A 23,920-nucleotide genomic window follows, 5' to 3' on the forward strand; every position below is an offset into this window, starting at 1 on the left:
TTGTGCATGGGTCAGTGATTTCAGTGACTGTGCCACCTCCAATCACTTATTTATTGTTAGGTTGTTTTATATTCCTCTTTAGAAATGATAAGTTGGAGTACGCAGGTGGCTCAGTCCGTTAAGCATCTGACTTGATTTCAGCTCAGGTCACAATTCAGGTCGTGAGATCAAGTCCCACAGTCGGCTCCATGCTCAGCACAGAGTCTGCTTTGAGATTCTCTCTCTCCCTCGCCCTTTGCTCCTCCCCACACCACATGTGCTCATGCTCTCTCAAATAATAAATCAATAAATCTTGAAAAAAAAACGAACGAACAAAAACCAAAACAAACAAAAAGAATGTTAAGTTAATGACAGGGTCCCTTGAATTTCATGTTGAAGATTTGGACCCAAAAAAGGATAATGAAATTGATGTGGACTTGGAAGAATTATGCTTTGTAAGCAGACTGTCCGTGAGAACAGAAGGGAAAGAGGAGGGAATTAGCACAGAGGCTGTTTGGTAGATGGACCGTGAGTGAGTGAGTGTCCACCCAAGGTGGATGCTTTCTCTGGGAGTCCCCGGAGCAGATCAGCTGCTCCAAGGTGTGGATCAGACATGAGACTTGGGTCTGGAACAGATGGGGCAGTGGAATATGTTCTGGATCCGAGGGCTTTCGTGCAGCTGCTGTGGGAACCCCACTTCTCAGAGTCCTTTCCTGTCCTTTCTGTGTGTGCCTGCAGTTTTTCTTCACCGAAGAGAATTTTGCTGGCTTGGAAGTGTCTGACGACAGCATAATAGGTTGATAAATTAGGCTTCGTTAACTCAATAGAATATTTTTGGCAAAGAGAGGCTGTTCTGTAGCCACTTCTCATATTTATCTCTTGGCTTGACAAATCCCGAACAGGTAAAGACATATTCCACATAGTTACTATTCAAAAGTCTTGTCCCGTGAGCCTAAAATTGCCTTTTGTAGGATAACAAGTGCGATCATGTGAAGGAATTTGGTCATTCAGTTGACTGACCACCACTGGTGTGAAATTATATGACCCTAGAAAGCCTTTTCTGTCATTTTACCATGCTCTGCAGCTCGGGAAATTCTGGGGTTGGCGGGGGGGAATTCCTAGGTCTGTCTGGAAACATAAACTTATAACAGTCTGGAAATGAAAGAGACCCGGAGATCATTTTATTCCCTCATTCTACAGATGAGGGTACTGTATCACACACAGGGTGCCTCACTCGGAATGTTCTAGAAGGTACTAGTGTCGCCACTGTTCTGTCCTGGCTTCTCTGGAGAGATGTTGGTCTTTCACAGTGGAAGCCAGCAAACCTCTTTATAGGTCTCTCTCTATTCACGAAGCCTGGGAATCCATCTCTGTCCTCCTCATTGCTCTCCATTGCCTCCCAGGAAACCCAAAGGTCCCTTTGCCACTGGCCCCTGGGCCTCACTGGCTGTTTGTTTAAGTCGGCATCCCTATGGCAATAGGTCCTGTTCAGGGTCAGGTGCGGTTAATGCTTTATTATTTTCTAGTTATGATGTTTGTGATGCTAATTGTTTATAGCAACAGACAGTAGGAGCCTATGCAGACTTTATTTTGACAATCTGGCATTTGACAGGAATAAACGGAAGACACATTTTGAGGATAAAAGACCAGCAGTTTAATCTTGGTGTCACGGGTGTCAAGGTGGTCATAAAAATTGAAGGTTTCTTACCAAAAGTGGCTTTGTAGGGAAGAGCCCAGCTTCTGACTTTCACCCACTTTATTTGGTATAAGGCCGTATGAAACGTGGTAGAATGACCCTCAAGCAGGGAGTATATCCATGCATTTATATGGTCAAATTGGAAGGGGTCGAATCAAACTAGTGATGCAATAAACTGAATAAAGTGAGTATTTTCTTAACAAAAAGCGATGCCAGAAATGGGAGAGAGGAAGTAAGAAGAAAAGGCTTGTATAAATAACTGGAATTCTGAGAGCTTATCACCAAATAGTCATGTTGTCCTACAGAGAAAATAAAATGCAGAGAAACCAAGAGGGAAAAAAGTACATGTGTCACAGCAAACGATCTCACCAAGGGTTACTGAAACCCACGATGAATAACCAAGGTCAATGTAGACTACCAATGCTGCATCATAAGTCAATGTAGACTACCAATACTGCAAAGAGAGGAGTTTCAAACATTACCCTCTTCAACTTTAGGCTACAGTAAACGCTTAATGTTATTTGTGGTTTTGCTTGACATTTGTTGAGCAGGAATACTATTAATTCCTATTATTTATTGATTATCATGGGCTAGGTGATTTATGCATTACGTTTGCCATGACCACACAAGATGTGTATTTTTTTGCAGGAGAGCATGTGATTTGTAATTGATGGAATCAGATGGATCTATCCGGTTCCCAGGCTAACGCCCTTTCCAGGACACCAGAGCTTCCTTAGGTGTGTTCCGTAGTGTTTACAAACACTAATGTGTGTGAATCACTGGGGGTGTTTCTGACAGGCTCCGTGGTGATGTCCGTGCTGGTGACATGGGGACCACACTTAGCACACTCACCACAAGTAGCAAAGTTCTAGAGTGCAGTATTTCCAGAGTATTTCTATAGATATGATTAAAACAAAAAACATACTCTTAGCAAAACAGGGAAGACGGGGCTAAGCAGGACTGAACTGATCTTCTTACAGGTCTTCTTGGAGCCTTGAACTTGCTCATGTACATTGGGAACTGAGAGGAAAAGAGCATATATCCCATCTTTCAAATCTGTTTGGCTGCAGAAATTTTTTTCTCATAAAGCATACCTCAGGATCAGTGTTCACTTTCAAAGTATTGTTTTCCATCAGGTTGTTTCAAGGGAATGCCTTTTCTGGAAAATACTGAAACAAAGACTTGGCAGCAGTCAGAAGGGGGTAAAATTATATGACCGTTACGATGCCTCGTGGTTACTGGAGTTGGGAAAGGATGGAGGGGCATGAGGAGGAGACAAGGATGAATAAAGTGGGACTTGTGCCTTCAAGGAGAGCTCAGCCTGGAAAATACATGTAGAAAATCCACTGCAGGGCAGGATGAAATGAATTCTAAATGTAGGTTTAAAAATAAAAAAACAGGGGCGACTGGGTGGCTTAGTGGATTAAAGCCTCTGCCTTCGGCTCAGGTCATGATCTCAGGGTCCTGGGATCGAGCCCCGCATCGGGATCTCTGCCCAGCAAGAAGTCTGCTTCCTCCTCATTCTCTCCGCCTGCCTCTCTTCCTGCTTGTGATCTCTGTCTGTCAAATAAATAAATAAAATCTGAAAAAATAAATAAAATAAAAATTAAAAAAAAACATGCAGCGAGAAATAGAGAAGGTAACTGTTTGTTCTAAGCTTTTGTTAGTAGTATTGAATTCTTGTTTTTTTCCTGTATCTGATGCTTCCTTTAGTGAAATCCTTAGATCTTGTGGAAATTGCTTGTTTAGGGTCAGAACATTTTCCAGATTGAGCATTTTCCTGCATTAGAACTCTGGCCTTTCCCGACTTCTCCATGGGGGCCAGGCCAGCCAGAACATCAGTGATTTTTTTTTTTTTCTCCCAAGAACGTGTCCTGCATGATTTTACACATCAGTGTTCTGAATTTCTTCTTCAATTCAGCTATTTTATGGGGGGGGGGGGGGGCGGGGAGTGGTGAGGACTTGGATCATTCCAGAGGGGGAGATCTGGGGCAGTCGGTAGCAAAGGGCACTCTGCATTACCACCTGCATGTGGCACCCTTGGGTGGCCATTAGAAAGGGCTTTGTTGGGGCACCTGGGTGGCTCAGTGGGCTAAAGCCTCTGCCTTCGGGTCCTTGGGATCGAGCCCCGCATCGGGCTCTCTGCTCGGTGGAGAGCCTGCTTCCTCCTCTCTCTCTGCCTGCTTGTGATCTCTGACAAATAAATAAATAAAATCTTTTAAAAAGGGTGGGGGGGCTTTGTTTGTCCTAGCCCCTAGTTCCCTTGGATCTGATCTCAGAAGTCTCAAGTAAATGCATCTATGTCGCTCTTTTGTCAGCCAGAGCTAAGAACTCTGGTTCTTCCAGACAGAGACAGCCACAGGATCTTTGCTTTCAAATGGAAAGTCTGGTTGTATGATTGCTGACCTATTCAGTATGTAGAACAGTTGTATAAACCCCATGTTCCAAGAGGAATCATGAAATTTTGCTGTCAGCTTTGCTGCTGTAGCTCTTCTCTTTCTAGATCACTCTGTCATTCCATCATTTTTTCCTCCTCAGGGTCTAGAATCATTTGTTTTCAGTTTACCTATTCTTTTGGACATTTAGCTTTCTTTTGATCTGATTCTGTCTCTTATGGCACCTCCTTTTCTCTTAAAAATTGCCATGATAAACAGCAAACAAACCACAAATGTGGTATCTATCGCCTCATTTTTTTTTTAAGATTTTATTCATTTATTTGACAGAGAGACACAGCGAGAGAGGGAACACAAGCAGGGGGAGTGGTAGAGGGAGAAGCAGGCTCCCCACCGAGCAGGGAGCCCAAGGCAGGGCTCGATCCCAGGTTCCTGGGATCATGACCTGAGCCAAAGACAGATGCTAAATGACTGAGCCACCTAGGCATCCCAGTATCAACTCATTTTTAAAGTGTTTTTTTGATTAAAAAAAATTAAAAAAAATAATAAAGTGGTTTTTGGATTTTAGAGCATTCTGGTTTAATAGTTGATGATGAAGTTCTTGAACCTAAGTCAGGTTCGGTGGGGTGAGGAGGTTCGGAGCCGACGACTAAAGAAAGAATTCTTAAGACGTCGTTGGTGCAAAATGGTGGTTTATTAAAGCACGGGGACAGGACCCGTGGGCAGGAAGAGCTGCTGCCCCGGGTTGTGAGGGTGGGCATGTTATATACCCTGCAGTTGGGGGGAGGTGGTGAAGGGATGGGAGGCTTCAACAGAGTCCTCACATGTTAGGGAGGGCCTACAAGGTGCCGGGGGGGAGTCCTTGCCCTTATGGCTTGATCAGTGTCGTCTTTAGGTCAGGCATTAACGTCAAGATAGTTGGGAGATTCTTGGTGGTGGGGTATTATGATCCGGCTATCATTTACATTCCCTTCTACCTCAGTCTCCTCCAGTTTATGGTGGGAGGGGGACATTAGGGCTTCAGGAACCGAGAGTTATTTGCCTCTGGAAATTTGTGTTATTGATACGGTAACCTCCCTGTTTAGGTCTCTAGGACATTTGTAGAGCAAGGGAGATTCCTGTTCTGCAGGATTGCAATCCCTGCAAGTTAACTATTTATCGTTTTATGGCGATCAGGGGTGCCTGAGGAATGCTACACATATGGAGGGGAGCAGGTGAAGAGGGGGTGCAAGGCGCCAGCTTTTACTTTGTCCTCAGCCAGCCTCCTGCTCCCTCATCAATAGTCACAAAAGCTCTGTATTAAAACATGTTGAACATGCTTGGAGGGTACAGCTGACCCCCATGGCATTTTCGGATTTAGTAATTTTTATTTTGGCCACATGTGGTTCCTCTCAGATTCAATGAAAGTTCGTGGCACCTAGATCCGAATGGTTCCAAAGGCCGTGGGTGAACCTAGACAGTACCAGTGTCTCTCTGTATCCATATGACTTTGTAGTCCTCTGGTGATCTGAGTGTAATCAGTAATGCCTATGGCATAGAAAATTTAATTCTTTGTGAAAAATGGCCATCAAGTGAAAGAAATAATTTTAACAAAATACGAAAATATGTTTAACTTGTGGTATGAGGATATACACAGGAAACACGTGATTTCCTATTAAAATGTGATGCAGAAAAAGGCACCTGAATAAACATCTCAGTAATCTCAATTTGAGGGACTCAGGGATGTTAGCCTCAGGAGTGTGTTACCCACCTTTCCGTGCATGAGGGAAAGCATTGTAATGAAGATGGCTGCCTAGGGGACCTGAGGGAAGGCTCACAATGCGCAGGAAGGTGGAAAGACAGAAGGCTTTAGATGGCCACACAAGGAACTGTTGGGTTTAAATAGCTGACTTTGGTAATACAAAGAATTAGAAATCTTAGTTCATGATCTTGCTTGTCACAAAATGAAAGTGCATGTGTGAGTTTCACATGGCTGTGTCATAAAAGTGATGTTCAGGGAAATATGTTGCCTTAACTTCACATTTCTCTTGTTGTTTATTCTTCTTCTGGGGGGTGAGTTACGCACCTTGTGATTTCAGGAGCATTTTAAACCCAGAAGCACTTACAACACCCCTTCGACCTTGACTTTATCCAGTGTGGCCTTCTTGGTATTTCTTGCTTCAGTTCTAACACTTCTGCCCATTCTTACCTTCGGCCTTTCCTCATCTCTGGCCTGGATGATAAGAACAGCCTCCTAATTGATCCATTTGTCCTAAGATTCCTTACTCAGACTCCCCTACACACTGCTACCAGGATTCTTTCCCCAAAACAAAACAAGCCTTAACGATAATCTGTTCATACAGCAAATCAACTTCTAGAAGATTCTCCTCACACATAAGGGTATGGATGTATGTATCCAAACATTTATTCCCATTTTATTTGTGACAAAACAATTGGGTGACTTAAGTGTCTATCATATGGAAAAAATGACATTTTTTCTAATGCCTACCTACTATACCAGAAATCAGCGAACTTTTTCTGTAAAGAGCTAAATAGTCATATTTTAGGGGTTTCATGCTATATGATCTCTGCCATGATTACTTGACTCTGCTCTTACATCAGGAAAGCAGCCAAAATGATGGGCGCCTTTGGGTAGCTCAGTTGGCTAAGCCTCTGACTCTTGGTTTCAACTCAGGTCATGATCTTGGGACGGTGGGATCTAGCCCCACATCGGGGTCTGTGATTGGCATGGAGTCTGCTTAGGATTCTCTCTCTCACTCTGCCCCTCCCTTGTGTGGACTCATGCATTCTCTCTCTCTCTCTCTCTTTCTCTAAAGCAAATAAATAAATCAAATCTTAATGAAAAAAACAAAAAAGTGGCCAAAAAGATGATCCATAAAATAATGAGCATGACTGTGTTCCAATAAAACTTTATTTGCAAAAAAATAAAATAAAATAAAATAAAAAAAAAAAAAAAATAAACACTTTATTTGCAAAAACAGAGACATGCTGATTTGGCCCCTGGGCCTGAAGGCTGCCAATCCCTGGCATAGATTACAGTATGTATATTAAGGATAATAAGATAGGGGCACCTGGGTGGCCCAGTTGGTTAAGCAACTTCCTTTGGCTCATGTCATGATCCTGGAGTCCTGGGATTGAGTCCCACATCAGGCTCACAGCTCCATGGGGAGTCTGCTTCTCCCTCTGACCTTCTCCCCTTCTCCCTCTGACCTTCTCCCATCTCATGCTCTCTCTCACACTCTCTCTGTCTCTCTCAAATAAATAAATAAAATCTTTAAAAAGAAATTGATGAGATAAATCTGCATGTGCTGGCAGGGAAGGATATCAACAATATACTCTTGGGCAAAATAGTATGCTACTAATATATCCTATGTTTGTCATTTTATCTTTCTTGGTGTTTCTATCTTTGTTAAAAAGATAAATGTCCATATTTATCTTTGTATATTTATCTATATACCTATATCCATATCTCTCTATATTTATATATAGAGAGATATATACACATATACAAACAGATACAGGGAGACAGAGACAGATGCAAGCAAAGGAATAAATAGATAAAATAGATGGTACAGTATGCACAAAAAAGAAAAAGTCCAGAAGAATATACACCAAATAGTACTAGGAGCTCTTCTGAGAGAGGATAGGTAGGAAAGCAAGGAAATCCTCCATTTTCATATACTTGTGTATTGTTTAAACATCCACTTGGCTATGTATTATATTTACATTACAGAAAAATACTGAAATGATGAGTTATCTGAAATCTGAGCCTATCTCTCCACTAGTAAAAGACCTGTTGTTTTGCATTGTCTATAAGATAAACTGTAAGCAATTTACCATGATCTGCCCTGGCACCTGCTCTCAAATCATCCTGCCTGCTCTGCAAGCCCCCTTACTCCCCACAGCACACTGGGCCATTTTTTTGTGACTCCCTCACATGATGCTTCCTTTTCTCTCTAGTCGGCTCCTTCTTAGCTTGGGGAGATTTTTACACTGAAATTTTAAAATGTTCGGTGAAGTCTACAACATAGACTCGTATGGAAAAATGTTTTAAATATCCCCATATTATTCATATTGTTCATATTATTCATTAATGATCTGTAGGAGAAGGGTGCACATGTGGGTATGCTTTCTTGTTTGTGGACTTGGGTGTTTTCAGCATCATCTAAGTAGCCAACACAAACATTGTAAGTCAAATAGCCCAGTCTGAGATGTTGATTTATAGCTATATTCACAGTGAATGTATTCAGCTGTAGTAATAGAATACCCTGTTAATGGGCTAGATAATGAGTGATTACTTGTCTCAAATATGAAGTCTATAGGAAAGCAGGTATGGATTTTTAATGACCAGCTCAACGCTGGCATCAGGGGCAAATGTCCTTTTTCATCTTTAAACTTTTTAAAAAATATTTATCTATTTGACAGAGACACAGCGAGAGGGGAACACAAGCAGGGGGAGTAGGAGAGGGAGAAGCAGGCTTCCCACTGAGCAGAGAGCCCAATGGAGAGCACATTCCCAGGATGCTGGGATCATGACCTGAGCCAAAGGCAGACACTTAACGACTGAGCTACCCAGGCGCCCCTCATCTTTACATGTACTATTTCTTAGCACATTGGCTTCCATCCCATTCTTGTTGCTTCATCGTTGTGGGCTTGCTCAGCACCACCAAGAATCACGTCCATATTTGAGGCAGAAATGAAAGAATAGGAGCAAAAGTCCTCTGTTCTTGGTCTTCAAATTCTGAAAGAGAAGTCTTGACTAGCACTCTTTCCCTTACTTTTTTTTTCCATCTTTTTTTTTTTTTTAATAAACATATAATGTATTTTTATCCCCAGGGCTACAGGTCTGTGAGTCGCCAGGTTTACACACTTCACAGCACTCACCATAGCACATACCCTCCCCAATGTCCATAACCCCACCCCCCTTCTCCCAACCCCCCTTCCCCCAGCAACCCTCAGTTTGTTTTGTGAGATTAAGAGTCACTTATGGTTTGTCTCCCTCCCGATCCCATCTCGTTTCATTTATTCTTCTCCTACCCCCCCCCAGCCCCCCACGTTGCATCTCTACTTCCTCATATCAGGGAGATCATATGATAGTTGTCTTTCTCCAAATGACTTATTTCACTAAGCATGATACCCTCTAGTTCCATCCACGTCATCACAAATGGCAAGATTTCATTTCTTTTGATGGCTGCATAGTATTCCATTGTATACATATATGCCACATCTTCTTTTTTTTTTTTTAAGATTTTTATTTATTTATTTGACAGACAGATCACAAGTAGGCAGAGAGGCAGGCAGAGAGAGAGAGGAGGAAGCAGGCTCCCCACTGAGCATCGAGTCCGATGCGGGGCTCGATTCCAGGAAGTTGGGATCATGACGAAGGCAGACGCTTTAACCCACTGAGCCACCCAGGTGCCCCACCACATCTTCTTTATTTATTCATCTGTGATGGACATCTAAGTTCTTTCCATAGTTTGGCTATTGTAGACATTGCTGCTATAAACATTTGGGTGCACATACCCCTTCGGATCACTACGTTTGTATCTTTAGGGTATATGCCCAGAAGTGCAATTGCTGGGTCATAGGGTAGTTCTATTTTCAACTTGTTGAGGAACGTCCATGCTGTTTTCCAGAGTGGTTGCACTAGCTTGCATTCCCACCAACAGTGTAGGAGGGTTCCCCTTTCTCCAGATCCTCACCAGCATCTGTCATTTCCTGACTTGTTAATTTTAGCCGATTTAGAAATGGGAATTATCTGATCCCTGCCTTGTCAGATATTCCTACTGATAAAAAGGATCAGGAAGGCTTTCCATTCACAGAAAAAAAAGGACAGCGTTACCACTCAGGCATTTCCTGATAGCTGCTCGGGGGTGGAGAGAGGGAGGGATTTGGGGGAAGGGGAAATGTATTCCTTAAACCTGAGTGTGCAATAGTTCTGGAATCCTTCCTGTCATTGGAGAGAGAATCAAGCTTCATGGGGCCAGAAAAAAGGGGGAGGGGCAACTGAAAGTAAAAGCCAAAAACCTCACCTGTATTCTTCATATGAATTCTGTCCTTTTGGAGCTTTACTGAATTGAAACTTGGCAATAATTACTATTTGGTAATTTCTTCCTTATCTGACAGCCTCCTTTGTGTGTTCCAATTTGGGAGCATCCCTAGGTGAGTTTAAAAAAGAATTTAGATCAGTTTTGCAAATTGCTAAAATATCAAACAGTAAATTTATCTTTGACATCCACATTAATAATCCAGTAACACTTTTATATTTATTATTCAAGAAGGAGTTTCAAGCTTGAAATTTTTCCTACATACTTCTCCAAGCATATTTGAACCTCAGCCTTGCACAATTAAATATCAGTCTCTGAGAAGTACTTATTTGGAAAACTCCAGGTACCCTTTTACTGTGTAAGACAGTCAGCTTTCTAGAAGATGAAGGACGATCTATGAAACCAATTAAGATTTCTACCTAGATGGGAGGGATTTTTGCAACTTTCAAACCTTATGCAAAAGGATTCTGCTATGAAAAAAAGGCTTAAAAACACATATTATCTTTCATAATATGAACGAAGAAGTGTCCCAAATCTTCTTAAACAGAAAATTCAATTCGATTTTAGCTCGTATCTAGAACTTCGCAGATGTCTGCACAGAGTCCCCGCTGCAATCCTTCCCCTTACCACCACCACCACCACCACCACCACCCCCCGCCGCCTGTGTAACCATGGCAATACCTGGAGCACGTTTGCTCAAGATTTCTGTGTTCTGGTTCCAGGTGGAAGAAAGCATGGGGTGTTGTAATGTGCTGTTGTAAACGACAAATCGTGGACTAGATCATGTTATGGGACGAATTAACGTGCAGCATATTGCAACACTCGGAGTGTTATCCACGGAAAATGGAGCGGAGAACTGGATTATCCCAGAGCAGAATTTGAGGAGAAGTGGCCTGAGGTTTAATGCTGCTGATGTTAGTGAGCGCAGAAGGGGGTGGGGAGTTTTTTGTTCAGTAGAGGTGAGTGTGTAAGAAGGGAAATTTGTAGGAAAGATTGAGCTAGGGAGGGTGCCTGTTGTAGCTTCTCAACCCTAAGAGGCTTTTTTTAACTTGCAGAGGTATTTGTAAACCTCATGTCCTAGCATACATGTTGTATGCATGTTGTAGTTCCAGAAGTCTGATCAGTTTTACACAAAACTGTGAGTGCTTGTTTAATTTGTGCGCTTGTTTATTTGTTTGCCCATTCATTTTGTTTGCATTGTCTTCTCTGTTGAAAAAGGCACTAGGTGATGATTGGCCTCTGTGGAGATTACTCCTCTTCCCTCTATAATAGCATAGTAGAGTGGCTGAAAGCAGAGACCATGGAGCCAGACTGCCTGGGTTTAGGCCTCAGTATTCTCGTCTGTAAAATGGGGATAAAAATAATTTCTACCTTATAAAGTTGTTACAAAAGAGTACATGAATTAGTGATTTTAAAGCCCTTAAAACAGTACCTAAAACAAAATATCCTGGGGCTTTCTGAGTGGCTCAGTCAGTTAAGTATCCAACTTTTAATCTCAGCGCAGGTCTTGATCTCAGGGTCATGAAATCAAGCCCTGTCATCACTGAGCATGGAGGCTGCTTAAGATTCTCCCTTTCTGGGGGTGCCTGGGTGGCTCAGTGCATTGAGCCTCTGTCTTCAGCTCGGGTCATGATCTCAGAGTCCTGGGATTGAGCCCCACATTGGTCTTTCTGCTCAGCGGGGGACCCGCTTCCCTCTCTCTCTCCCTGCCTCTCTGCCTGCTTGTGACCTGTTTCCCTGTCAGGTAAATAAATAAAATCTTAAAACAAAAAAAAATATTCTCCCTCTCCCTCTGCCCTTCCCACCTCTCCCCCACCACCGTTCACTTGTGCTCTATCTCTTAAAAAAAAAAATTGTCTTAAGTAAAATTATTGCCTGTTATTAAGGAGATAATAATATAAAGGATTGCTCAGTATATGCTTATCTCTGTTAACATTGCTACTCAGAACTAGATGAACATCTGCCAAGCCTAAGTGGGACCTTCAATTGTTCTGCTAAAGCTGCATTTCCTCATCCTTCAGAATCCCTTAAATTTCAAGTAATCTGTATTACACAATTTCCCATTAATAGGTTACCATGTGAATAAGTCGAATGCAGTCTTCAAGCTGAAACAAGGAAAAGAAACCGTGGATATTGGAAGTGGAATTTCCATACCGGAATTACCCGGGTGAGTGAGGACCTGTGGCACCTGTTGCTAATGAGATGGTTGGTGCCTTTTGCATTATGAAATATTTTTAGGCATCTTTTAAAATGCCCTATAGTGGGGTGCCTGGGTGGCTAAGTGGGTTAAAGCCTCTGCCTTCAGCTCAGGTCATGATCCCAGGGTCCTGGAATCGAGCCCTGCATGGGGCTCTCTGCTCAGAGGTGAGCCTGCTTCCTCCTCTCTCCCAAGGATTCTTGGATCTGCATATGCAAGTACCATAAATCACACCTCCAGTTTTCGTTTTCCACATAAATTCCTCCTTTGCCACACTTTTAAAAATAGACTTCTCTTTCCTATATATGAAATCGAATTGCTGCCCAACCCCATCTTAGATTTTTATCTTTCTTCTAGAATTCCCAGTTACTGGAATTCTAGAACACTGTGATCTCAAATCTGATGATAAATTTTTCTCCAAATGTCCTTCCCTCCCTTTGCTAACAATGAGATGCCTCAGTTATTTTCAACACCGGTTTTATTAACTTCCTTTTTTCTCTTTAAACTCTGAAATATCAAATTATAAACCTTTATGCCTTTCCTCAACTACATTATTTCAGAGCTGATGCCTCCTTTTACATGTGGTTTGTCTTTCACACAAAGTATTAATTATTATCCCTTCTAAAATCTACCACACCTTACTCAGGAGTATTGTAACACGAAGATTTAAAAAGCTAAAAACAAGCCAAAAGACTACTAAGATGATCTCACTCTGCTTCTGTAAATGCTTTTTTTATACTCCTGACTTGTGTACTTAGCTGTTGCCAGGACCAGGAACAATGTCTGGTTTCTAGTAGTTGTTCACTAGGTATCTGTTGAGAGACTGAATGTGAATTTTAGTAAGAGGCAGGCACTGTCTTCTCTGTGCCCTTCACAGTAACTCCTGCAAGGGTTCCCCCTTTCCTAAGACCAGAGACACACAGGATCTTGGTTCCTGAGTGTCCCAGTTAGCCTTGTCCGGGTTCTCATCAAGCAGCATCTTCTGTCTTCCCCACAAATGCTACGAAATTCCAGTCCCAAGCCTCTGCTCATAATCTTTCGGTTTCTGTCAAGCATTTAAAGATGAATAAATATGAAGGTCAGTAAGGGTTCCAGAATGATGTTGAGTAATTCTTTAGAGATCATGTAGTAAATAAAACAGAGAGGTGGGAACTAAACTATGAAAACAGGAGACCAAGCCTGAGAGCGAGAGCTCTAAGTGTGAAACTGTTCCTCCACACAAGGGGAAACCGGTGTGCCCAGAAAATCCCGTTGGCGTTGGCATCCGGATTGTTGTGTGCGGGTACAGAGGGAAGCAAGCAGAAGTTTACAGTCTGCTAAAATAACAAAGCAAATTAATTTTGAGCGACAAAGACCTGTTAGCTTTCCATCCAGTTTCATCTTTCCCCTGATATTCCAGTAGACATAGCTGTCTACTAATTTTTCTTTTCATCCGACTTACTCTTTCTTGTCTGTCATGGGCTTACAGCATTCTGAGTCCCAAAGTCGTCTTCAGCAGCACTCTAAAGATCCTTTCTTCTCTGCTCCCTATTCTCCACAACCCCTTAACTTTTTCCTCCCAAGTTTTTAAAGTCATATTTTTTGTAAAGTGCTAGAAGTACTTAGGTTTATAACTACGTTTCTTCCTGGGTCTGGTACCATAGTTTTTAATGTTTATGTGTTTTTTCTAAACCAGTGGGTTAGAAGAAATTTGCATTTGAGAGTTAGTTTATTTGGGGAGATTGGCCTGAAGCCTAAGAATTAACGCTACAACCATACTAATAACATTGAGATTTATATAGTACTAAATTTTGGATTTCCTTATAGAAGATCTCTGGAAAATTCATGACAGAGGAGCAAAATGCCAGGAAATCCGAGCTGAAAATTCAAGGCAAGTCCAAGATTTTGATTTTAAGATTAGAAGCCTTGGAATAAGAACGCGAGTACTGGAAGTGGGACCACACTAGTTCACACTAAATGTGAGAAAACTAACACTGGAGTGCATTCCGAAGCATATAGCCCAAATGGGAAAGTTCTCTTCCATAATGGAGATCTTCTGTAGGACCAAGATATTCCAGCTTTGAAGTTGCCTTTTAATTCTTCTGAGGTACACAGTAAGGGAGGCATTGTAGATAGGTCTCAGGCATTTGAGAGACTCTGTGCATACAATGCAAGGGAAGGTTCCTTCTACCAAATGGTAAACCACAGTGGGTGTCAGAGAACATTCATAGTGGAGAAACTGTGAATCTACTCTATAGATTCTGTATCTATAGACATAAAAGTCTCTAGAAATTGGTTCTCAGCGAGTGTGCCTTAGACATTACTGAATTTGGAAATTTCTCCCCAGGAATAGAGAACTCACACAACACCAGCAAACTCAAGCCAGAGAGAAAATCCATAAATGCAACGAATGTGGAAAGTCCTTCTGCCAGAAGTCTATCCTCGTAATACATCAGCATATTCATTCGAAGGACAAAAGGACAAACCAGGGCATGCGGGGAATCTGGCTCTAGAAATGGAGACCGCACAGTACAACAGAAAACTCCCACCAGAGAGGAAACCTATGAATGTAAAGAGTGTAAAAAAACTTTCTATCACCTATCATCTCTTAGTAGACATTTGAGGACTCATGCAGGGGAGAAACCCTACGAATGTAATCAGTGTGAGAAATCCTTCTGCCAGAAGCCACACCTTGTAGAACATCAGAAAACACACACAGGAGAGAAACCCTTGGAGTGTAATGAATGTGGGAAGTTCTTCTATGTTAAGGCATACCTCATGGTACATCATCAGAAAACACACACACAGGGGAGAAACCGTATGAAGGTAAGGAATGTAGGAAATCCTTTTCCCAGAAATCACACCTCACAGTACATCAGAGAACACATACGGGGGAGAAACCTTACAAATGTAAGGAATGTGGGAAATTCTTTTCTAGAAATTCACACCTCAAAACTCATCAGAGAACTCACACAGGAGAGAAACCCTATGGATGTAAGGAATGTGGGAAATGCTTCTACCAGAAGTCAGCCCTCTCAGTACATCAGCGAACTCACACAGGGGAGAAACCCTTTGAATGTAATAAATGTGGAAAAAGCTGTTACTATAAATCAGACCTCACAAAACATCAGAGAAAACACACAGGGGAGAAGCCCTATGAATGTCATGAATGTGGTAAATCTTTCTCCGTGAATTCAGTCCTCAGATTACATCAAAGGATGCACACAGGAGAGAAACCCTATGAATGTAAGGAATGTGGGAAATCCTTCTCTCAGAAGTCACATTTTATCATACATGAGAGAAAACACACAGGGGAGAAACCCTATGAGTGTCAGGAGTGTAGGAAAACTTTTATGCAAAAATCAAAACTTACCACACATCAGAAGACACACACAGAAGGAAACAGCTGAAAAATACTATGTATTGGGAACTTCTTTTGGAATTCATCCTTTAGAATAATTGGATAATTCACACAAGACAAAAAACTTAGGAATATCATCTATCTCAGAAAATTTTGGTCACAGTCTGCCTTGACAGAAAACAAAAGACACAGAAATTCTTTAAATCTATAAGGGAGAGGTTTTGACAACATGTCAGACTTAACTAAGTACCAGACAACCGACAAATTATAAAATCTGAGGGAGACCATTCGTTCAGAAGTCCTAGTAGATTGCACAACACAGAAATCACATGAGAGAAATCCTATAAAAACAAATGAGTATCAGGAAGTTTTCTGACAAGGCAGCCATCGGTAGATGCCAAAGCTCACCTGAGACGCTCCTATCAGTCCCCTTCCTGAGCATTCCAAAATCGCTGACGCCAGGTGCACTTGGAGCACTCAGAGGTGTAACTGCATAGACCGCCTGTATCGAGAAATGCTGCTTCCGTGAACTGCAGATCCACGATGCCAGGCTAGAACCTTTGCAAGCATTCCAGATATGTGCAAGTTTCTTGACAAAAATTCAAGGAGAATCTGTACTGAGTGGGGTTAACAGATACGCCAGAAGTCATGTTGCAGCAATTAGATTCTGAGGGGTTTTCTTTGCTTTTTGAGTTTTCTTTGTTTTTTTTTTTTTTAAGAAACCTACCAATGTCCAGACATTTTAAGCTTTTTTTTTTTTAAGATTTTATTTATTTAACAGACAGAGATCACAAGTAGGCGGAGAGGCAGACAGAGAGGAGGAAGCAGGTTGCCCACTGAGCAGAGAGCCCCATGTATGGCTCGATCCCAGGACCCTGGGACCATGACCTGAACTGAAGGCAGAGGCTTTAACCCACTGAGCCACCCAGGCGTCCCCATTTTAAGCTTTTTAAAAAGGACAAACACATTGAAAAAACCAGGTGACATCCTTGCACACATGTGAAGAATCCTTTAGTATGTAGAACTAATGTGAGTCAGCGCACTGCAAGACAGGCTGTGGATGTTTATGTGCACGTGGATCCATCCGTATTTGTACATAAGGAAATATGTAGCTTTGGTTCAGTAGTTTTCACGAATGTGAACATACTTCACATTATGTCTGGGCAGTGACTCCTGCTGTTGCTCTAATGTGTATTTTAAGTGTAATGTTCTTTTAAAATTGTAACGTTTCTTTTTCTCCTTTTTTTGTATTTTTTAATGAATATAGACGTTACTGAACCAATTGTTAAGAAAGGTCAGTGAATTTTACATTAGGGGCACATTTATTCATAAGAAAAGACAAATTATTTTTAAAAACAGCTAAAAACAATGCTATGTAAAGTAGTAGTATCTATCTTACTGTTGATATTTTAGCGGGGTGCAGAGCTATCTGCATTAGAATTTTGTATGTTTTAAGAATGTTCTTCACTGCCTTTTTCTTCAGAGTAGAAGCAACATTGTAGTGGTTAAGAGTGGGAACTCCAAACTCTTTTGGCCACAGCTCAAATTCCAGCATGGGGCATGCCACTTAACCTCTCTGTGCCTGTTTCCTTTTCTATAAAAGAGAAGTGATAATAATGGGATTGCTTTGAGGTATAAATGAGTTAATATTTTTAGAGCACTTAGAATAGTGTCTGAGACACAAGAAAAGCACATGTTAGATATTATTATCATTATAATTTGTATTTCTTCAATAATGTTTGGAGAAAAAAAAAGTTTGCTACCAGCATTCACCACTCACATTATTGCTGTAGTGCCTTGGTTTGGCTTAGTTGTGCCTTTTCCCACAAGTGACTCAGATATTCAGATGGGACCCAAAGCCTGTTTCTGTAGCCTACAAGCCAAGAGTGATTTTGCATTTCTAAGTGGGTGGAAGCAAATAAAGAATATTTTGTGACATGTGAAATTATATTCAAATTTCAGTGTCCATAAATAAAGTTTTAGAACACTATTAGAACACTAATAAATATCATTTGTCTCTTTTTTTTTTTAAAGATTGTATTTATTTATTTGACCGAGAGAGATCACAAGTAGGCACAGAGGCAGGCAGAGAGAGAGAGAGGCAGGCAGAGCGAGAGAAAGGGGAGGAAGCATGCTCCCTGCTGAGCAGAGAGCCTGATGCAGGACTCGATCCCAGGACCCTGAGATCACGACCGGAGCCGAAAGCAGTGACTTAACCCACTGAGCCACCCAGGTGCCCCCTCATTTGTCTCTTTTGCCTGAGGCTGCCTTCAGCACTACAAGAGAGTTGAGTAGTTCTGACAGAGACCATATGGCTCACAGAGCCTACCCAGCTACTGTCTGGCACTTTACAAAATTAAGTTTTTCTATTACTTAGAGCTGAAAACACCACAATCAATGTATATGATGTACTTTTCTGTATGTTATATTTCAGAAATGATGCAGACAGCAATTTGTGGCTGGGTGGTTTTGTGCAGTGTATTTATTTTGTATGTTGTATTTATATTTTAAACGCCTAAGTATTTGAATTTTTTCAAATAAGTGTGTTTTATTTGTTGAACTCTTATAAAATTGAAACATTTTCTGATGGAATGTAGCAGTACATGTATAAAATAAACATTGTCTAAATTAAATCAAATTGTTAATTGGTCCTTACTTAAAAAACACTCCCTTATTTTCTTCCAAGTCAACGGCCAGTGTTCCCTATATCATTTTATAATTTTCTCACTATCCCATGAGCATCTTGGTCATACTTAACTAGCATAATCTAGTAACAAAAACCTTATAGTACCCAACTCCACCAGCTCCATTACTGGTAACATACATTACGAGTATTACTAGAGTACTAGCAGAATTATTTTATTGCCTAAACTTCCTGATTGCTAAATGCCACTCTGATCTGAATCCTGCCACTTTTCTGCCCTTTCCAAATGAGGACTTTCTTGAAGCTCAACTTATAAACATGGCTTGATTTGTCTGCTGTTGACCACTAATGAACACCTGCTTGTGATACTCAGTAATTGCTTTGTCGTCTATGTAACTTCTGAATACTCAAAGAGAGTAGAGTAAATACTGTTACCAATACTCTACCCAATACTGACATGAGCATGCCATCTTGCTTATAGCTATGCCTTTGGAGAAGTTCTTTATTTCAACCTGCTGTGAGAGCAAATATGTTTCCTAATTTCCCCTGGCTTTTCAATCAAAAATGAAGAAGTACTGCTTTTTGCCCTGAAACAAATAATACATTATATGTTAATTAAAAAATCACTGCTTTTTGAGGAAAATCTAATAACTCTGTCAAACCTGTCATTAAGAATAAAGTCTTTATTGACCTGTACCCCTGGGGCAAATAATACATTATGTTAATAAAAATAATTAAAAAAAATAAAATCTGTACTAATGAAAAGACTTTAAAGATACTCTGATGAGAATAAAATATTCCTGGCCTTCAAAATCTAGAAGGGTGGAGAGAGACTGCCTGCCTCTTGGCCACAGTTTTAATCCATGAATTAGTAAACACAAGAGTCAGTGGATCAGGGACAACGGATCACCAGATCAACTGATGGTTTTTTTTCATCAGCACACGTGCTTACGAGGGCCAGCCAGCCCAAAAGCTCCACAATTCTGAAGGGCAATCGGCAGTAGCATTCACTATGACTATGTTCTGTACAGTCAGAAAGTCAGCTACATCCTCACTTCAGTGACCAAACTTTTACAACTTAAAGCCAGCCAGTCAGTCCTTCAACATTCCTTTTTTTGAAAGCCAACCAATCCCTGAATCCATCTCCCAAGTCTTCTATCACTTCTTACATTCCTGTGCTGATTTAGAAGTATAGCCCATCTTCGGTTAGTATGGTGGTCAAAGAAAGACAATATCATCAATTCCTTCTCTTATTCCATTCTAAAAAGCTATATTGCTTTCTTTCTTTCTTTCTTTCTTTCTTTCTTTCTTTCTTTCTTTCTTTTTTTCCTCATCCCCTTCTATCTTCGCTGGCCTCGTGACTTGCTTTGACTCAGTAGCATATGGCAGAAGTCCCAGACCTTTAGGAAGTATGGCAGTTTCCACTTTCCTTCTTGAAGCTAATCATCATGCAGAAAGTTAAACTAATCTGAAATTACAAAGCTGGGAGGAAACTCAAGCCATGAGGAGAAAGCCCCATTTAATTCCAGACACGTGAGCAAAGTTTCCTTAGATCTTCTGGCCTAACCCATCACTGGCTGAATTTAGCTGGCCAAACAAGACTTTTTAGCTAATGCCAAAGGGAAGCAGAGAATCCACTCACTCTGCCTACAAGAAACAATCATTTTAAGCCAGGAAGTTTTGGGTGTTTTTGTTACGCAGTAATAGATAGCTGAAACAGAAAGAGAGCCATAAATCGAGCTTGTTGTAGATACTGGCTAATCTCTTCTATCTCAAAAAGCTATGCAGCATGTGAAGCCCTGAGAAGTTTTGCCACATTAATAACACTACAATGACCACTGTTTAATCTGATGTCTAAAAAGGATTTACCCACATACAACAGTCTACCCCCATGACAGAGAAGCAATCCCAGCTCAACTACAACTGTATGCTGGAAATTAAAAAGACTAAACTCCAATGACAGGGAAATTGTTCAGATAGTTTTTTACCGTAAGGGTTTTATTTAAGAAATTCAACAGGTGACCAGATCTTGCTTTATCTCTGAAGTTCAGACATGGCTTGGGACCCTCCCTCATGGCGCATTATAGCTCTGGGCCAAAGGGGTATTTTGGGTTGTCTGGTTGATACAGGTCAGAGCCAAGTACTGGGCTGCCCTGAGAGAGTTAAGAGGAGGAGGTTGGGGCTGGGACTAGTTGGTTTGCATTTGAAAGATGTACCCCAGGACCAGCCCTGGGCCATCTCTAAGAGAGGCAGACTGTCCCTGGCCAGCAAGCTTTTTAAAGTTGCCCAACATAAAATACAGAAAAATCATGACAATACATGATATTTTCAGGTAAGAGACTATTCCTCATGATAATGATAATGTGATCTATACTTCTAAAATCCTTATAAACTCTCATGAAATTGTTACTAAATGACCTGAGGAACAACTTGAATTTTCCCCTCATAAACTGGGATTATCAAATATCTAATGTCATGTAAAATGTATGCCTGAAAGGTAAGAACTGCATTTCCAAAAGTGAAGTCACCAGAAATACGTCTACATGTTCTCTAACGAGTTTATGTTAAAAAAGGTACCAATCAATGTCAGTCTTAAAATCATATTGAAAACGATCATCTCCTGTATTTATACACTTAATAATAAATGCTACAAGAATAAAACCACCGATACAAATTACCAAAATATTTGATCTATTTATTTCTACCTTTGGAACAAATGGACAAAACAGCTTACGTTGTAAAGGCCCCGCAGGCTAATACATCCATTCATTGGAGTAATACCTAGAAATAACACTTACGTTGACCACTGCACAGAAAGAATCTTTATCCATGTCTGATCCCCAGATGCTTAACTGTTGCCACGCCACCAGTATGGTCAGCCAACAATAAATGGTGATTCTGCACTGAAGGGACTAAAGGCTTCAATGGTCAAAAACATTTTGACCAAATGAGGGAAACTGAGAAATTCTAATGAGGAAAATAATACAGATCTAACTAATGTGGAGAAGCTAAGAGAAGAACACTGACATTATAAGAGACAGCCTCTGAGTAATACTTAACCGTTTAACTCTCTCAATTTTTTTTCAGAGAATCCATAAAAATTGATATATTCTTGGATGTCGTGGGTAGGCTAACTTAAAGGGAGACTTCCAAGACTGGCTTCTGTTAGCTGCCAAAATACTAAGTTTACCTACAAAAATAGAATAGTTAAGATTCACTGTTCTCATTGTAGCCATGATTTCCCATTTATCCTCATAAATGAATCCTGCATTTTAGCATTGCTCTATTGTATGAGTAAATTTGTGTAAAGGATATCTCTTAATTAGCGTTTTGATGGAATATGGACTCCCTAATTACAGATAACCGTTCAGAGGCTCCAACAGCATGAGCAACATCTCACACTATCTCATCTCATCATTCCCTTGGCTTGAAATTGTCTTTCCCCTCAAACTCTTGTCATACCCTGGGGGGAGTCCTTGCAAGACTGTGACCATCCCATCTCACATGTCTGTGACAAGACTGGCCTCAACTTTCCCCATGGTGCCTGCCAATCCATTTCATCCCAGAATCCCCCTTAAGGGAGCTTTAATATTGACCAAATCTTCCCCTGAAGAGACTGAGAGCAGAGGTGGTGGGTGGTGATTCCAGTATCTCAGACCATCCCCCTACCTCTTCTTGCGGCAAAATGTTCATACCATAAAACTAAAGAACTGCCATTTCTGGAAACCTCCAGGACATGTGCCCTCAATGTCACGAGTCCAATTCCCAGAGAAGCACTAGGGCCAGGAGAGGTGCAAGGTTTTGTGCTACAGATAACCTTTTCAAGGTACTGGAAGCCTGGTCATTTTAAAAATAAAATACTTTATAAAACAGAAAAGAATGGAGAATAATAAAAGAATAATACCTACCCCCCTGTTAATAAATAAAAGGTTACAAAGTATCTCTAAGAAACTTACTCTCAGTAAGTAAGTAAGAAAAACTCTATAAGTTTCTCTAAGTAAGTTTTTTCTTTCTTTCTTTCCTTTTTTTCTTTCTTTCTTTCTTTCTTTCTTTCTTTCTTTCTTTTTCTTTCTTTCTTTCTTTCTTTTAAACTTCAGTTCTCTTTAAGCAATGCAGTATTCTCCAGGAGCAATAAGAACTCAAATGTGGTCATACCTTCAACAATGCTTAAACACTTATTATGTACCAGGCACTATTCTTGGCATGGGGTTTATAGCAGTGAACAAAAGAAAACTCCATGTGTTCACCGAGGTTTACTTCTAGCTGGGGAAGGCAGGGTAGGTAGTAAGATACTTGTTATGAAAACCTAAGAAAGAAAGCTGGAGAACTGATGGGGGTGTGGGTTGTCAAGGAAGTCCTCAAAGGACATTACACATGAGAAAACACTGAGGATATAATCAGATGAGCCATGTCACTATATACAGTAAAAGCATTTAAGGCAGAAAGACAAAAAATATTTGTAGTATATACAAATACAATTGAAGTATATCCTAAACAAATCGCTGAAAAGATACCCTCACTATTTATAATGCACTATTTTATTTCTATTTTAGCTTGCATATGAACCTATGAACACATCCACTGAAAGAACAGCCTACTAACAGATGTCATCCTACAATTTTAAAACCAAAGCTCCAGGAGTTAACAAAGAGGAATGGGATTGCAGGGTCACAGGGCTGGTCCTCTGAAAAGTGACCATGCTAACTCTGTAGGGCCCAGAGGCCACTAAAGTGGGAGGGAGCATACCAGTTAGGGGAGCACAGGTACAACAAACGAGCTTAGCAGTGACTGTCCTCTGTAGGCCAAGGCTAATGGTAGGAGACACTGCTATGATCTGCTCGCAGGCCAAAGATGACAGAATTCTGACACCACAGATGGCGAGTGGCAACACTGACCATCAAAAGTAGAGCAAGTAGGGGGTCCCACCCCAAGAACACATCTAATACTAATTCATTCCCAAGGACCCCAACTCCTACCACCAACCTACTGGGAGGCTGGGTTTCAACAAATGAATTCTGGCGGGATACATTCAGTCCACAACAACTGGAAACGAAAAACGACCTCATCTGGATTTATAATGCACATGTAACAACTATAATGAAAGGAACATGCCAGGCAGGAGGGAAATGGACTTTTATGGCTACAAGGTTTTTGACATTTTATGTGAAATGGTACCTGGTTACCTCCAACTAGAAGGTGAAAAGTTGAAGATGTATACTGAAGTAGTTGCCCTAGCAGCGGCTACACATATAAGGCAAAGAGATATTGCTAAAATGCCAACAGATCAATTAAAGTGGGATTCAAAACATATTCAAATTCAGCAGAAAAAGGGCAAGAGATCAGTCAACAGAAAAAGAGGGACCAAACATAAATAATGGAAGTACAGAACTAAATCCATCAACAGCTACATTAAATATGAAGGAAGGAAATGAGGAGAGGGATGGGAGTTTTCGAGAAGGCCAAGTATGGTCTTGAAAGGCTCTGGCCTCCTTGCAGGCATCTGCACGGTCTCCAGCAAGTGGCAGGGTACTCTCTCCATTAAACAGAAACCGCTGCTTCTGGCAGTCTGGAGAGTTAAACAGAACCTCTGGGCTCAAGAGTCTTGGGTAAACAGCTGCAAATTT

General features: G+C 41.0%; 2 protein-coding genes across 2 annotated transcripts in view; both read left to right on the top strand.

The window, feature by feature from the left end:
* Positions 1 to 16,417, top strand: part of LOC123390206 (zinc finger protein 25-like) — a 46,458-nt gene extending 30,041 nt beyond the window's left edge. The window contains 4 exon segments of the mRNA XM_045073827.1: positions 12,186 to 12,282; positions 14,639 to 14,771; positions 14,773 to 15,078; positions 15,081 to 16,417. Coding sequence (XP_044929762.1) covers positions 12,186 to 12,282; positions 14,639 to 14,771; positions 14,773 to 15,078; positions 15,081 to 15,701 — 1,157 coding nt within the window. The 3' untranslated portion in view covers positions 15,702 to 16,417.
* Positions 1 to 23,920, top strand: part of ZNF248 (zinc finger protein 248) — a 103,448-nt gene that overhangs the window by 28,727 nt on the left and 50,801 nt on the right. The window lies entirely within an intron of this gene.

Source organism: Mustela putorius, unplaced genomic scaffold (assembly GCF_011764305.1).
Source record: "Mustela putorius furo isolate JIRA1106 unplaced genomic scaffold, ASM1176430v1.1 tig00537291_pilon_pilon_pilon, whole genome shotgun sequence".
In the NCBI taxonomy this organism is placed as follows: domain Eukaryota; kingdom Metazoa; phylum Chordata; class Mammalia; order Carnivora; family Mustelidae; genus Mustela; species Mustela putorius.